This window comes from Geospiza fortis, unplaced genomic scaffold (genome assembly GCF_000277835.1).
Source record: "Geospiza fortis unplaced genomic scaffold, GeoFor_1.0 scaffold16, whole genome shotgun sequence".
In the NCBI taxonomy this organism is placed as follows: domain Eukaryota; kingdom Metazoa; phylum Chordata; class Aves; order Passeriformes; family Thraupidae; genus Geospiza; species Geospiza fortis.
Window position 1 is genome coordinate 7,967,374 of NW_005054302.1, and position 16,475 is coordinate 7,983,848.

Here is a 16,475-nt window from a genome sequence, read left to right on the forward strand (position 1 = left end):
TATGTAAAAGTGTACCTGTAATTGATAATTGGAAGCCTCATGATGACTTCTGTGAAAGCAAGTAAGACTCTTGTGTGGTGTTCCCAACTACCACTATTTTTCTTTGCTGAACTACAGATGTTTTTTCTCCAGCCAGCCCTTCAAGCTTGCAGAAGAAAGAAAAAGAAATATACAGTAAATGGCTTTGGAAGGACATTTTTCTACTCAACCTTTTTTTTCTTGCAGCCTATGGCAAAGTAGTGCTTCAAATGAATTAATTAGAAATTGTGTGTTTTAAGAGAAAAGAGATACTTTTTGGTAAAGTAAATGTAAGAAGTATCCCTTTGCTCTTATCTCTGACTTCTGCTGGTGTTCTTCAAAACCTCCCAGTCACTGTATAACAGATTTTGTACTAACGGGTTAAATAAACACAAACTGTAAACAAAATACTGTAGATAATTGAACCAATGTACGGTAGTAAGGGTCAGCCCTTTCATGGTGTCAAACTCTTTATGATAAAAGTATTTCTTGTTCTAAACATCTTCACAGCAAAATATAGTTGAGGCATGGGATCATTTAGATATCCTCTGAAGTGAGAACATGAAAACACAGATAGCTTCAGATTTCAAGAACATGATGGAAAATAGGAATGTAATAAGCCCTCTTTGGAAGTTGTGCTTTAAAACACAAATTAATTCACCAAGCAGGCATTGTCTCAAGAAAAGATGACACATTGCCGGCTACAAGATCACCTGAGACATCTGTGAGAGGCAGGTCTCTTGGCTGGTACTTGGGTGCTTGGTACCCATGTTTGTGATGATATCATTAGTGTCAGAACATGACATGCATATTTATCCTGTATTAGAGCCTTCTGCTTAGATAATCACTTCTTTGCGAAAAATTAGTACAGAGACAACTCAACTAGTGGTATGCCAGTGTTCGGCGGAAAATCAGCCAAGCTGTAGCATTCTGCAGTTCTGCTCCTCTGCTACTTAATATTCACTGCAAGTTGAAGATCTGGGTAGATAAGTAAAGGCTGGTAGCCAGAAAATGCACACAACATGGGACAAGTATTCTTGGACTGATGTGAAGGACAAGATTGGCATTCACAAAAATCATAAATCCCTTCTTCTTAAATGGCTCTTGTCTTCATGTGCAGAGGAAAACATTTGTTGTCCATGCAGTGCGTGTCTGTATTCTCCTGTAAACATTCTTGTTTGCATGGCAAACAGGTATTCTACATTTCCTTGGGTGAGGAGACAACAGAAGACATAAATGAAATGAAATCAGGTAATGACTTGGGTGTCCTTAAAGGTGGTTTTTGTTGTAGTCATTCACTCCACTAAAACTATTTCTTTGATCATCAGACATACATAATTTCTGTCATGGGTTTGCACTTGAGGTACTACATTTCTGCCGGCTTGGTGCTAGAAAAGTTACCAGCTTCTGTGAAAAGCTGTTTTCTCTTCTAGATGCACTTGAGATGTATCAGCATATATATCTGCTGTTATGGGCTCTGATGACTCTCTTCCAGAAAATATTGCAGAAAATTTACCACTATCTCCATCTTTGCCCCAACGGAGGGCAATCTGGTTCAGAGGGTGGCATACCTGCTTAGCTTTTATAAAGCTATTTAGCTATTCCCTTTTCCAATAAACAGTTCAGTGTATTGGCTTAAGCCATTGACAGAGGTTCACCTGAGGGAAATTCATTTCTACACCAGGAATCAATTCAATGAAAGAAGAAAATATTTTGGTTACTGGAAGTGCCCTAAATTGTGCCCTACACATCCAGGTGCTCATTTATTTGTCACCTGATTTCTGTGCTCTTGGATCCTCTGCATTAGAAAGAGGCTTGAACATATCTTGATCCCACCTAACAGCCACCTGCAGGTACAGTATGCTTTTAAGGAGAAACTGTAATTTTGAGTTGTGGTCTGAGACAGATAAAAAGAGTTATCCTGCTTCATAGATGAGCACGGCAGTTGCAGAACTAACTTGAAAATGATTGATATTGCCTCTTCTGCCTTTAATCAGTTCTGGCCTTTGATCTGAATCTTCTCTCATCCTCCCTGTATTCAGAGAGTAAAGGACTCTCTGGGGACCTCTACAGAATCAATGTGTGTATCTAGAGGGGATGGTGGATCTCAGATGAATGAAAGATCACGAGGGTTTTTTTAGGAACATAATGATAATAAAAAACCCTGTGATGACAAATTGCAGAGAATTTCGTACTGCTGTATTTTGGAGAGTTAATACTTTTGCAGCTTAGATAGTAGCTTACCTGAATATAAAGAGATGATGTCAGATATGTCAGGACAGCCCACTCTTAAAGGTCACTGTTGACCAGCATGAGACTACCAAAATACTTCTCACTCACAACCCAGTCCAAGAATAAAATGCAAGACATTTAATTTGGAAAGCTGAGGTACTGCCTGACAGGTCCAGTCACCGGCAGAGCATCTATTCCTAATGAAATGCACATTACTGGCAGCATTAGAAAAAAAAATGCTAGGGACCACTAAAAAGTTTTTCTTACGTCAATATACATAGTTTAATCACATTTTAGAGAACTTAGATAAGTATTTGGACGGTTTTTTTGAGTAATTAGTGCTGATAGTATTTGAATCCTGATTTTGTCCAAACATGACATAGAATGTTTGAAATGTTCTTGAAAGCGATTCACTAGGTCACAATCATTATTGAAAAATATTAGATGTGTTTTTCACTGCAAATTACCAATATTCAAGACCTGTGAGGTAGTGAATTTGAAAATTTAAATTTTGAGTTTAAAAAATGTATATAGAAAGATGCAGAAGAGAAATTATAGAAAACATTATGGAAAGTTTCAGAATAGAACTTTGCTGCTGTTTTTATTTCCTTTGTTTTTCAGAGACACACATACACACACACCCTCATACACACACATATATATGCAGTAAATTCAGGAATCTTCTTGCACCATTAATTACCTTCTTATGAGTAATTCAACTCAAAGAAATTGAGATTTACTTGGTACTGTACATTCTCTGTTCTTTGCATTGTCTTTCATTGGTGATATTTTTGAAATATAGCTTTCATTGTATAATGCAAAGCAAAGAAGAGCAAGGGCAAAAGAGTGACATTCCCTGGCATATAACCAAGGGAACTTTCAGTAGACCAAGTAGTAAAAATGGTTTCAAAATAAATAAATATTATTTAAGGATACTCTATGTTTTCCACACAATAAATGATACTGAGACATTGCACTTCCTTGAAAATACAGTGGTGAATGTCTGTCTGTTAAAGATCAGGATAATTTTGAGCAACAGAAGCCTGCAAAGTTTGTTTCTGCTTCCTCCATCTGAGGAGGCTGCAGTGAGGTATAATACTGTTCCAAGTCACTTGTAATTAAGTGCTGACAAAAAGTCCTTTGACTTAAAAATAGAGAACCAGTTGAATGCATACTTCAGTTTAAATTTAATCAATTTGCTAGTGGCAGTGATTCTGATATTCATGAATATCTAAAGGAGGGGGAATGAGATTATTTTAATTTAATTTATTCTCTATGTCCAATTTATTTCATGTAGAAACATTGTAAGAAGGACAATTTTTCAAGAAAAAATTACAATGATTTATTAAAATACCATATGAACCCTACAATAAAAGTAATGATTGAAATGGAGTTATATGCTGGTATGATATCATCAGTATTATCACTGGTATTTTCTGCAGAGACAAAAGAAGAGAAAGAAAGGTCAGAGCAAGGGTGTGCTGTAGGTTTGCTTATACCAACACATATAAGGGTTCATAACAAAGCTTCTGCTATCTCAGTTTTGCTTTGGGCTGTAACATTTAAAAGAAAAGGATGTTTTGCAATATGCATAAAATGAAATTATTTTGACTATAAACTATACTGGAAATAAAGAATAATATGGCTTTGGATAACAAATTTTACTGCATGAGTTTTCTTCATAGAGGATGACTTCCTTTGTCAGGTGGAATTCTTCAGAGTTAACTGAAATATTTACTGAAACATCTGTTTCTCTTGGTATCTTCTCCTAAACAATGTCCAGTATCACCAGAAGCTAAACATAAAGAAGCTTGAAAGGTGCTACAATTTGGGATCATCGCTGTCAAATTGCACACCACTAAGCGCACTCTACAGGCTGAGATAGGGGAGAAAAATAAATTAGAGATACTGAAATGAAAATGAAGTTCCTGTAAAAGTATAAGGAGAGATAGATTAGATTCTTATAAATATTCTTGATTTTTGCACTGGTGATGTCTGTAAGGACTAGTCATTCACAATTCTACGCTGAAGATGCTTTAAACATTTTCTGCAATACAAAACAAAATTTCTTGCTCTATCTTAAAACGATCCAATTTTAGAAACAAGAAAAGGAGAAAATTGTAGGCAAAGTATATTTGAATTCAAATTCCACTACAAAGCAGTTATATCTTTTACTTCAACAGCATGGTGACATGGTAATGAGACTCATATAAACAAATCCTGATACTTCTTACAATGCCTTTCTTAAAATTTATTCTCAGACCTCTTCCTCAGAGAAGAATTTAATTTCTACAGGAAATTCAATAAACAAATTTATATAACCAGGATTATTTAAAAATAATTTTGTAATCAGTCTATCCTAGATAATAACTAAGCCTTTTTTGTCACAAAAGTTCAATTTAAAGTTGAGATTGCCTTGTCTATCCATAGAGCCTCCTGCTCCTGTTTTAGACAGACAAAGGGGGCACAAAAGAGCTTGCATAACCCAGAAGGATGAATCAGATTTCATAAGGCAGTTAAAATGGTATTACATGGCAAGTCAGCTGAATACAACCATTCCAAAAGTGCCATAGCTCGTAGAAATCTGACAGTCCTCAAAATGTCTTTATGGAAATATTTAACTATTACTTTCATGAAAAGATGAAGAGCCCTGCAGTCAGCCAGAAACATTTTTTATCATTTAAAACATATATTTACTCTAAAAGTGGTGGATAGGAACACATCATGTTTAAAGATATTGTGGAATGTGGTAAAATAAATATTTTTGAATTATAATACCCAAATAAATTTGATTCTTTTTAATCTGAAGTTTTTCAAATGTTAATAAAATATCTACCTTGATTTATTTAAAAATGTATCATCCACAGTAAGGCTACCCAGCTGTGCTACCTAGCTGGGATCCATCTCTCTTGGTATTGCAGGATCCACCAGTTATGTCAGTAAGTGAACTGCAGATCCTCAGATCTCCTCAGCACACCCCTAGTGCAGAATGCAGAAGCACTCTGCTTAATTGCTTAATGGAGTTGGCATCCTCAGTATGGTCTGGGATCCTTCAGGTAAAGGACTCTGAGTTCCTGTGCATAATCAGGAAGGTTCAATGAAAGGTGAAACAATTCAACAGATTATAGGACTGGGGCATAAAAATGCAGTAAACAATTGGTGGTAACAATTCCATGTGTGAAAACACCAAATTCTTGTCATATTAAGGGACTTCTGTTTCATTGTTCATGTCTATAATTTTACAAAAGTCTGCATAGGCACCCTTCTTAGGAAATGAATGAATGTTCCTAAACTGCTAAAGCTGAAAGAATGGCTTGACCATGAGATGAAATGCAAAGCATCAAACAGAATAGCAAAAACTCATTATACCTACCTTACACAGGTCTGTGAAAGCTAATTGTCTGCATTTTAGCTAATCTGGTATACCTTTTGTGCTCCTACCTCTCTTAAACCTGTCTATTAACCCGCTGTCTTTTGTTTCTCTCTGCAGTGTCTGCAGGTCAGCTCATGTGGAAACTCCTTTCAAAGACAGCAGGTTAATCACAAATGTCTTAAATAACATGAAATCTGAGGACTACTGCATGGCAGAGACATCCCTGAAGCTCACTTATTTAAAAGTCCCTGGTAGAGCTGTGTGTGGTGATTGTGTTTTCAGGGGAGAACCACAAGCATACTCACCCCTAACAAGCAGCTCTGTCTCATCCGACACGGTGTCCGCTGCGGTCTGGACCCTGCAACCATATCTGCCAGCGTGCATCAGAAGGATGTTCCTGATCATTAAATCTGCAGAGGACGCTTGCTGAAACAGGGATGAAGTGCCAGTTTAAAACTCAGTAAATCTGCGTTCAAGGTAGTTCACAAGGGTGTTTTTTGTACAGTCAACTCTTGAATGCAGTTTTCATCTTGCAAAATGTATGTGTCTTAATACCCTCTTGTGAGGATTATCAGAACAGTGCATTTATACAATTATTAGTAGGGATTAAAGAAGAGCATTTCAGGTTTTTAATAACTTTGAGTTTGCTTAAAGCATATTGCGCATATTTGCATGTTCAAAGTGAATTATTCCAACTAGCACAAAGAAATTCATTAAGGAGATGAACAAAAATATTTCGAATGCTACCCATAGTATTAAAAAAAGTCCTCTTAGAAATTAAGAACTTTCTTCCTCTCCCTCTTTACTGTAATGCAGTGACATTTGGAATATATCTTGCTACTGTGCTAAAATTAAGATTTCTTGGAAGATAATATTGATTGATTTTTTTTTATTAATAGAGAGGAAGTTAATGCTTAATATGAATGAGAAAAGATTATATGATTCTCATCCTTCCTGATGAAATATGTATGTATTTAATGCAGAAAAGTGCAAAAAAATATATAGCGAATATAAAGAGAGAGCCAGTTCAACTTTCTTTTTTTTAGGATTTTAGCCAACAGTCATTACAATTCCCCAAAGTTCACTTTAGGAAACATTAATTGAGTATAGGTATTTCCTTTCTCAGATTTGGCCTACTTTGCTAACCAAGCAAACACTGACAGTCTTTCCTTGAACTATATGTTTCTATCCCATTCAGTGGTTCTAATTTGAGTAATTTTGATCATGAGTGAATAGAATTGCACCCTGCATTCAAAATAAAATCTTTCTAGAGGTATAAGTATTGATACTTCTCTAGTTGTGTTGGAAATCTGTCACCGAATTCACCTAGATCCATATTTGCTTGTTTCTTGGCTTATTCTATGCTCATGTAGACACACTCAGATCTTTATCCTTATTCATTAGCAAGTTATGAGCTCCCTCTTTATAACCAGTCATTCATACATGCATGACCTTGTTCTTCATGGGATTGAATTTCTTGTCTGTTCCCATCTGTTATTTTCATCATCTGCTGCATTGGTAAGATGTCCAATTTGTACCATACAATCGTCATTTGCATACTTCTTTCTTTTATGCCAAGGTCATTAATGACAAGATGAAATAGGATTCATTTCAAGATCCAATCTTCTATAATTTAGTTTTTTTCTTTTTAGGCAGAAGAATTCCTTTGCAGCACATCTTGGCACACTTCTTCAGTCAATCTTTTCTTCATTTGCATTTTTTGAACTAACTTGTTGTATTATCTCGTATAGCATCAATATCTCGTCTTTACCAAAGGATATTCAAATGCAAAGAAGGAAAAGGCAGGTGGAGACATTAAGGCTGCCTCTGAGGCCAAAGTGAATGTGGGCATGATCTATAGCTTAATAACCCTGTAGATCTAAGAGCATGATTACCATGGGAAAGTTTTGCCTTCTGAAGTGGCCTAGGTAATGATGTTGCTGAGGGGAAGATAGACCAGTCAGGCCATAATGCAATTCTTATATTCTTGCTCTGGCATATGAGAAATCACAGCAGGGGAAATGGATATCTCAATACTCTACAGCTCGAAATGCAGAAGAAGAGCACACGCTCCTATCAGGAGTCAAATTCAGAATATAATTTTTTTTAAGTTGCATAACAGTAGCATTTACTAGCTATTGAAACGGGTTGCTCAAGATCACTAGTGATTTTGGTACAAAGCTTTAGTTACATAAAGGATAAGACCAGAATCAGTCCACATTTGTCCTCTCTTGAGGGTAATTTACATCTAATGTGTGTTTTAGTGTTAAGTGTGAGGAATAGCATAATGGATAGCAACTGTCTGGTTTCATTGTTCAAGAGCTGTTAAAAACCATGGCTGTCCCTCTAACTTCCAGAGGGTTCATGAATGCGTAAATCCTAATATTTTTATCAGGAAAAATATATGTATTTCATCTGCACACCTGTGTAACTGGGCAGACAAGCATCAATTGAAAGAATCATTGCTGTAAGTGGAGAGCAGTGCAGTGCAATAGATCTCTATGAAACACTTTTATTACAACATAACAGGATGCCCAGCCAGCATTCCTGAGGATCTGTGAGTGGATTAAACACTGACTGTGTTTAATACAGATAAGTATATGCTCAGACACTGGATTCTTGATCATAATCAAGAAAACCATACATTTTAGCTTCCATTTAGATAAGTAGGAGATATGTTTGACCAGGAACTCTAAAAAAATACTGCATTCGTGCTATTCTGTGGCATGTATAAAATGGTTTTCATAAATTTTACAGACTCTCCCAAGTCTTGGAAGCCAAATTGTTTGTTGATTAGTTTATCCTGTAATGAGAGGCTCCTGACCACAAAAAGGTCTGGAGGAGGTTAATCTTATGTGCTGACTTTATATGTCTCAAGAAAAATTCTGCACCTTGTCACTGTAGTTGCTACTTAAACTTGAACAATTACAATCCAGTTTTAAAAAAAACACCTACTAAGTGGGGATGCAGCAGAGACTCCATTAAGAAAAGTATCTAAGGTCAGAAACTTTCTTGTGCTTTTAGCCTTCTGTCAGTGGGAAAAGATGTCATGCTTCCGCAAAGCAGAGACATTCACTTCCCCTTGGGGGAAGATAAAAACTGGGTGATATGAATGCAAACGATGCAGGAAGATCTCTCTCACCTGGGCTAACATTATTTAGGACAGCCTGGCGTATCAGCAACTTTGTGGTCTCAATTTTATTCAGTCAAAGATAGTGGCATTTAAATTTCTTTGTCTAGGTCTAAATTTTGATGCTATTAAGTGTATGTTTTTAAAAGCTGCCTTTTATTTTACTGATTTTATGCTTTTTCTTGACAGGGAATAGTTTGCAAGAAGTGTGTGGGAACTCTGCACATCACTCCGGATGTGAGGAGTCCCCCGAGACCACGTCGAGAGCCGAAACCCCGTCAGGGGGCTCGGAGATCTTGGCATGATGCCCAGAACACTTGGTGGCTGGATTTCGATCCTGCAAATGAATTGCCAGTTTGGTATGAGGGCTGGAAGGTGTCACAGGTTTAAAGGGTGTTTTTATAAGGTGTACACAGGGTGAAAATATAAGTTTTAAAAATTTTTGTATAAAGGTAATGGGGACAAGATGGAGGGAACAGGGCGTGTCTCATCCTTCTTCCTTCTTCTTCTTGTTCTCCATCTTCTGCTGTGATGTTGGCACTCAGGGATTGGTTTGGGGAAGGGGTGCACTGTCCAACATGGGTGATAGGTATTAGAAGGTAAAGGTAAATATGATATACGTAATTTGTGGTATAAGAGACGGAGCAGCCTTGGGGGTCTGCCAGGAAGAAAATTTTGTAGATAAGACTTAATAAACAACCTGAAGACCGAACAGCAAAGAGTCCAGTCTCATTCTTCAGAGCCTGGGGTCGCTCCCTGGACCACCCAACTCACCTCGGGGGCAGAGAACAAGCAGCCGGCCCCGAGAGAAGTGCATTATTTCAAAGTAGCATTTTATCAGAAAAATCCATATTCCTTGGTGTTGCATCGTGTATTATCCATTTAACCAAGTATCAGTTCCTCAATCTCAGTATAAACTTCTACTGTGTGAAATGTAGATTGTATTTTACTGAAGCTAAAACTTAAAAGAAAACAAACCAAAACTGATAGGTTCAACAACCAACTTTTACTGATTTTCAGGAAAGCTAAGAGTAACCTTCAAGGTCAGCATCAGCTACAGACCTGCTGTACACTGCTGATCTTCATTAAGCAGCAAATAAATAATAATAGAGCTCAGAATCCTATCTGTCATGACTAATGTTTCTCTCCAGGACTGCAAGTTATTGTACCATTCATTTTATGCTCCCAACCATCCCATTCATTTGGATCTGGGCAGCTCCAATGCTGAATGACATGTCAAGCTATGGCTCTGTCTGCTCCAGTGTGGTATGTTGTCTGAGGTCATAGTTATGTCTGCATTGTATCTAGTTAGCTGTACATTAGTTGTACATATTGCTTGAAGCTATTTATTTTTCAAAAATTGGTGCCATTGATGCAATCGCATTTGTTTTGGATGTGGAAATACTTCCTCAAATTCAAAAAGGCTCCGAGGAACATATAACATGCATTCTTCACTCAATGCTGCATCATTGCATTTGTCTTTTGCACTCATTGTCCAAATATTTGGGGGGTTTGCAGCAACAAAAAAACCCCAAACAAGCAAACAAAAAAAAAAAAGACAATTTTCAGAGAATTTTCTGTTGGGGAATTAATACTTCAGCGATCTCAAATACTCACAGAGAGGAATTTGCCTGTGGATTTTTTTTCTCTTTCCATCTCATAAGTCTTAAGAGATTGTTGTGGGAGCCTGGACTGATACTAGTTAATTACCCAATCAATCACTTAACTTCCCAGGTGCAGAAGGTGTGCACGCCGTCACTAGAGGCTACAGCTGCGTGTTGGATAAGAGAAGAGTCCTTACAGTAGTGGCTAGCTGTGGAAATTCCCTTCCAGAGAAGTGGCAGAACATCCACACACAACCTGAAGGAATTCATCCCTTCTGGTGGGCCATAATTGGCTCAGTTTTACTGATATAAGAGGCAGCTGTGATGTCATATTCTTAGAATGTGTCATAAACCATCAGACTGATGAAGTGTCCCATGATTCAAAGTATTACATCATGGAGTGTAAAATTCCCTGCCCCAGGGGAGGTACTTTGGCATGCTCACCCAAACCTGAGTAAATATAAACCCAGTGGATTTTGTGTTTCTCCCACCCCTCATGGCTCAAGACAGTGACAATCACTTTGACTAGACTGGGACACTCACCACTGAGAAGACCAGAAAAAGAGAACCAACAGAATCCATGCAGTGATTACATATTCCCTGTCTCTCTGTCATTCTCTTTCTTTCCTTGCTCCCACTCTCTTTTCCTATTTCTTTCTCTCTCTCCCCCTTTCTCTCTCACACTTACGGTTAATTAAAAATCGATACTAATGACTTTGACATATGGTCTCGTTTGCACCTTAATTTGGGCAAAGACGGCTCTCTCATTTTAATAACCAGATATTAACATTTGTGAGTGGCTTTGCAATAAACAACTTTTACATATGTTCCTTCCCTCAAATGAAGAGAATTAAACTTATTCTTCCTGTGAGAGTGAGTTCATTGTCCTGAGCCAGTTGCTAGGAAACCTCTCTCTTAATCTGTCCATTCATTTGCTGAGTTTTTATCTCTAAACCAAGGTGGTCCATTCAGTATATCTGACGTTTTCTTCTGAAGACTTTGCAAATTCTAATTTCTAATCAATTTTTGAAGACTTTGCACAATTTCTAATCTGTCTGCATTTGAAATGGAGCTCACAGTTATACCCTAGTGCACTTTCTTAACATCTAGTAAGTCTTTTGTTCCCTTCCCCCTATGTCTTTCATGAAAGAATTACACTTGGGTTGATTATTACATCATTTATGACATACGCTTAAAATACAGAATCATATGTGGAAAATCTATATGAAATATCATTATTTTGTCATTGTATCAAACCCAGCTTTCTTAGTCTTTAGTCTTCTTCTAATGTTGCTCATTTTCCACATTCATTGTCATACTTCCCGTCTGCACTCCAACTGCTGTTCTTTGAATGTAGCTCTGATTTATCTTGAAAAGAGGGACAAAAAGCCAAAGTTCATAGTACTGGGTAGTCGGTAGAGATGACGTGCTGACCCACAGCTCTCAACTTCTACACTGCAAGGGCTTAAGGAGTGCTTAGCACTGTGCAGAGGCTTCAGGCTGTGAACTCAGCCTGGACAACATGTGGTGAAAACTGTCTCTTTGCCTGGGAAGAATGTGTCTAAAATGGGTAATGAGAATATTACAAATGATCATGATTCAACAAAAGCTTAAATCAAAGGGAAGAAAAGAATGGACAAACACTGACTGCCATTGCATGAAAACTTTTATGATGAAAGCCAAAGTGGAGTTTGGGCCACTTTTTTTACTATGACTACAGGGGTTTATCAAGGTTTGCTGCCTGTCATCTAGATCTCTTGACAGTGAGAGGTGAGGATGCTTTCCTACAAAGTGGTTTTTATACAGAAGAGAGTGCTTGTGAGGTACTAAAAGCCTAAAAAGATTCTATTCTCTTGAAATTGAGAGCAATAAAACAATGCTGTGTCAAGTAAAAAGGACTGAGATTTGATCCTAAGCAAGAATGACCTGGATTGTTAATGATAGCTTCTTCAATGTAAATGATCATTTAAAATATATGGGTGCTTTTACATATAACATACAGATTAGGTGAATTCCTGACTCATATATTACTTAATTTAGAAAAATAGTCTTTAGTAATGAAATTAAGTTAGATTTAATTGAAAAATTATTTCACAGGTTATTTTTGCTATATTTGAATGGCAATGGAGGTTCTTTTGGTGAGTTTATCTGAAGCAAACAAATGATTTTACAGAATAACGTTATGGCAGTGTTATATTTGTACCATCAACAGTAAGTGAGGACCAGCAGTACAATCAAGTTCTTTTAAATAATGGTGAAAATTTATATGTACATTAGGATGGATTGTTGTCTTCAAGCCAAAATATGTCCATATTCTGTTTAGGAAAATTTAAGTATCATTTCATGCAAATTCTCAGGTTGAACATATCAACTACATCTGTCTACTGCTTGTGATGATTCAAAATTGCAAACACTTAATCTGAGAAGCAGCAGATTTCTTAGTTGATATATTGGTAATGGGAAATTATATTCTGAGCTCTGCTTTCTAATCATATAGGCACATTTGGAACAAAGAAGATGAAATCATTGTTATCAGTTTTGTTGTGATCAGTGGTATGAGGCAGGATAATAATGGTAATATATCAGTATCCAGGCTGATGCAGATTGACTCAGACATACCTGATAAAACATAACTTGCATTTCCCCTGTCTATAAGAAGTTAAAAGGATGTCTTTAGGTTTGTGAACCCTTAAGAATCATGTGGGGGGAATGTAGACTCTTTGAGTGGCAGTATTTATGAACAGTTTGCATAGACATGGCAAGAATTATGAAAAGAATTGTTTTGGTGAGTACTGGTGGCTTGAGTGGATGCCAGAAAGTGATGGAGTGCTGAGAGTAGAGAGGGAGAACTTGAATAAACTTGAAATGCTTCAAATGCATTTCAAGTGTGTCTTGAATTGCCGCAAATGAGTTTGATAAATTTTATTGAATAAAGGTAGAAAAAGAGATGAAGTTAAAAGAATATTAGCTGTCAGGGGTCTGTCATGTACTGGGGTAGTTTTGTGAAATCAAGGGATTAACAAAAACATGGAAAAAGCAGTGAGAATAGGAAGGAATGAGAAAAGAGATAGGATATGAAATGGGAAGCTTCAGGACAGAGATGGCCACTACGCTTCTGATGCTAAATTCATGTTCTCTATTTGCAATTTTATTACCACGAGAAAAAAGGAAGAAAAGACCTCTGAGGCTCCCTCCAGTGCAGTAGGTGACAATGAAAATGATGATTATGTTTTGCTGTTTTTTTCTTTCCCCCTAGTGTTATATAATTTTCTTTGGAACCTACTTACACTTCCTATTTGTAAGTATTCATTGGAATATGTTTATTAAGAGCAGTTGTTACACAATGATTGATTGTTAAGATTCTTAGTATGTATATTGTTGGATAACATTTATGGAGTATTTATGTAAACATTATCTACTGTGCTGCATGCTGTGTCTTGGTTTACCAAACAAGAGAAAAAGAAAGGGAGCAAGAAGTAGAGGTGAGCTTCAGGACAGTGAAAGCTTCTTCCCATGAGACTTTTCTGTAACAACACAATTGAGGTTTGCAGGTGCAAGGGCTCAAGAATAAAACCAAAAGATTGGGAGTGTAAGAACTGAAATGGAGAAGTACTGCCAGGAAGGCTTTGGAAAGCACTGTCACAGCAGCTGGGGAGAAAGGCTGCAAGTGTAAAATAGCCAGCAGAGCTTTAAATGGAGGCTTCTTTAGGAGCTGATATTGATCAGTTGTTCAAACAATCGACTCTGCTGTTATAGCCCAGATTAACACTGTGCCAAGCAGTTAAATGATCCATCAGCTCCAAGTAAACAGAGGGAGGAATGGACTGTCATGAAATGTCTTTTATTTATCCCAAGGTTTTTTGCTTTAGAATGCTTCTTGTAAACAAGGAAAGGTACAAAATACCACAATGGAACAAATCAGTAAAAATTATCTGACTGTATTTCATTACTTATTACAATCATTTTTTAATAGAAATTGGTCAGGAATTAAGTCTGTTAAGAGGCTCACATTTTCCAAAATTATTGGTTATCTCCCCTGTCTAAAATAAAATTAAATAGAAGAGTTCAGAGAATTGTTAAGGTTGGAAAAGACTTCTAAAATCATCAAGTTCCACCACTAACTCAGCACTGCTGTGTTCACCCTTAAACCATATTCCCAAGTGCCACATCCACACTCCTTTTGAACATTTCCAAGATTAGTGATATCACCACTTCCTCGGGCAGCCTGTTCCAGTGCATGACCAATTGCAGTGAAGAAATATTTTCTAACCTCTAATCTAAATCTCCTCTGGTGCAACCTGGTCACATCCTCTCAGCCTGTCACTTGTTACCTGGGACAGGAGAACTGGTCCCCACCTCACTAGACCCTCCTTTGAAGTAGCTGAAGAGGGCAGTAAGATCCTCCTCAGCTTCCTTTTCCCCAGGCTAAACAAGGTCAGATGCTGCTTATCATCTCTGTTCTTTACTCTCTATTAACAGTCAAAGCCACAAGCACTTGCATGTAACAATTTACACACTTTTTTGATTCTAGGAAAAGTTTGGAGTGTCTCTTTCTAGCACAGCATCAAATAAATTCAATCTGTTCACTAGAAATGTTTATATCCTGGAAGAAACACATGGTAAAATGCAGTATTACACTGTGGTCTTTGCTTGGATTTTGGTTTGTAGTTACTAGTCATAGAACTCAAAGTCTAGAAATCCTTATTTTATTTAGTACACTACCTAATTTACAATAGCTATTTATTACCAAGAAACAAGATTTAATTTTTTTTTTTTGGTTTAAACTGCTCCTGATTGCTCAAATAGGCAACTGCTGTAACATGATAAGTGAGCATAACCTGGTAATGAGCACAGGGCTGAAAAATCTAGAGATTAGAGTTGACAGTAATGGCTTTGTTCAGCCTCTTCCATCAGCAGGACAGGATTGCAACAGACAGTGAAACAAATTGGTAGCAATGATGCTGATATGGAAGCTTTACCCAGAGCAGAAATTCACTGCACAAAGAGCTTGTTGTCTTCTGCAAGGCTTCTGACAACTATTGCTGTTTTCCTCATCTGGGGGGGGCAGTTGGGGTGTTCTGTAAAATCCCTGTTTAATTAACCTTGTTTGGGTTTATATCCAATAAAGAGGAAAGACATTATTATTAACAGCCTGCTGTTTTAATTGATTTCATGTAGCATAGAATTTAGCTCTTCCTATTTAGAAATGCTTAGGAAATTTTAATCCTAATATCTTGAATATGATAAAAGTACTACAAGAAATTAGGGAGCGACTTGAAAGTACAAAGAAAGATGTAAATTTATGCATTGTTCAAAATTCTAGGTTATCAAATGGGAGTCTCCAGTACTAGGCAGGAATAAAATGCATTGTCCAATCTGTATCCACTGTCCTTTTTGAAGTAAAACAGTAGATTTCCATTCACTTCCATGTGAACAAATAACCATTGTAAAATATAACATGACAAGTTGTACTTCTTGCTTCCCCTGATGGCAGTTTCAGCCAAGATCAAAGACCAAGAACGTATTCAGACCAAACCACTTTCCTGAGTCTGAAAAGTCAAGGTGAGGGACATTAGGAGCAATGCTGATGCTTACCAGTCTGTGGATAACTACAGTAAATCATTTTGTTTGGTTGCTATAAAAACAGTATCAGCCTTCAAGCACAGAGTTGGAATTATGACAGTTGGATGAAAATATACAGAAAAAATCAGATATTTTTAGATGAAAAAGGTATATGTCTAAGAGAAAATTATGGCCAGTAGAGATTTTAGGAGAAAACATTTTGAATAGAATTTTGACTAGGACTTCTACATTTGGCACAAGGGACAGAAAATCAAAGTTATCCTAATAAAAACAAGCAAATCTATACTTTATGAGTTCGTTGCATACTGTGTTGCTTCAAGAAAATTTTGGAAATTCAGACTTCTATGCAAAATTTTTTCTATTACACAGATTATCCCTCCTAGAACCTAAAATATTATCAAGTATTTTGCTAGACAAAATAAGGCTTTACCAATGCTGGAGGATTCTGGTTTTATATAACCCTTGGCATTATTGTTCTTCCACCAAATACATTGTGAAGTTACATAAACACATCATTTGGGATGTTTTCTTTCCC

The 16,475-nt window shown here is 36.9% G+C and overlaps 1 protein-coding gene across 1 annotated transcript in view; it reads right to left on the minus strand.

The window, feature by feature from the left end:
* The window catches only part of CNTN5 (contactin 5), a 603,295-nt gene that overhangs the window by 44,474 nt on the left and 542,346 nt on the right, over positions 1–16,475 (minus strand). Inside the window, exon 17 of the mRNA XM_031066019.1 lies at positions 5,929–6,049. Coding sequence (XP_030921879.1) covers positions 5,929–6,049 — 121 coding nt within the window. The remainder of the gene's footprint in view (positions 1–5,928; positions 6,050–16,475) is intronic.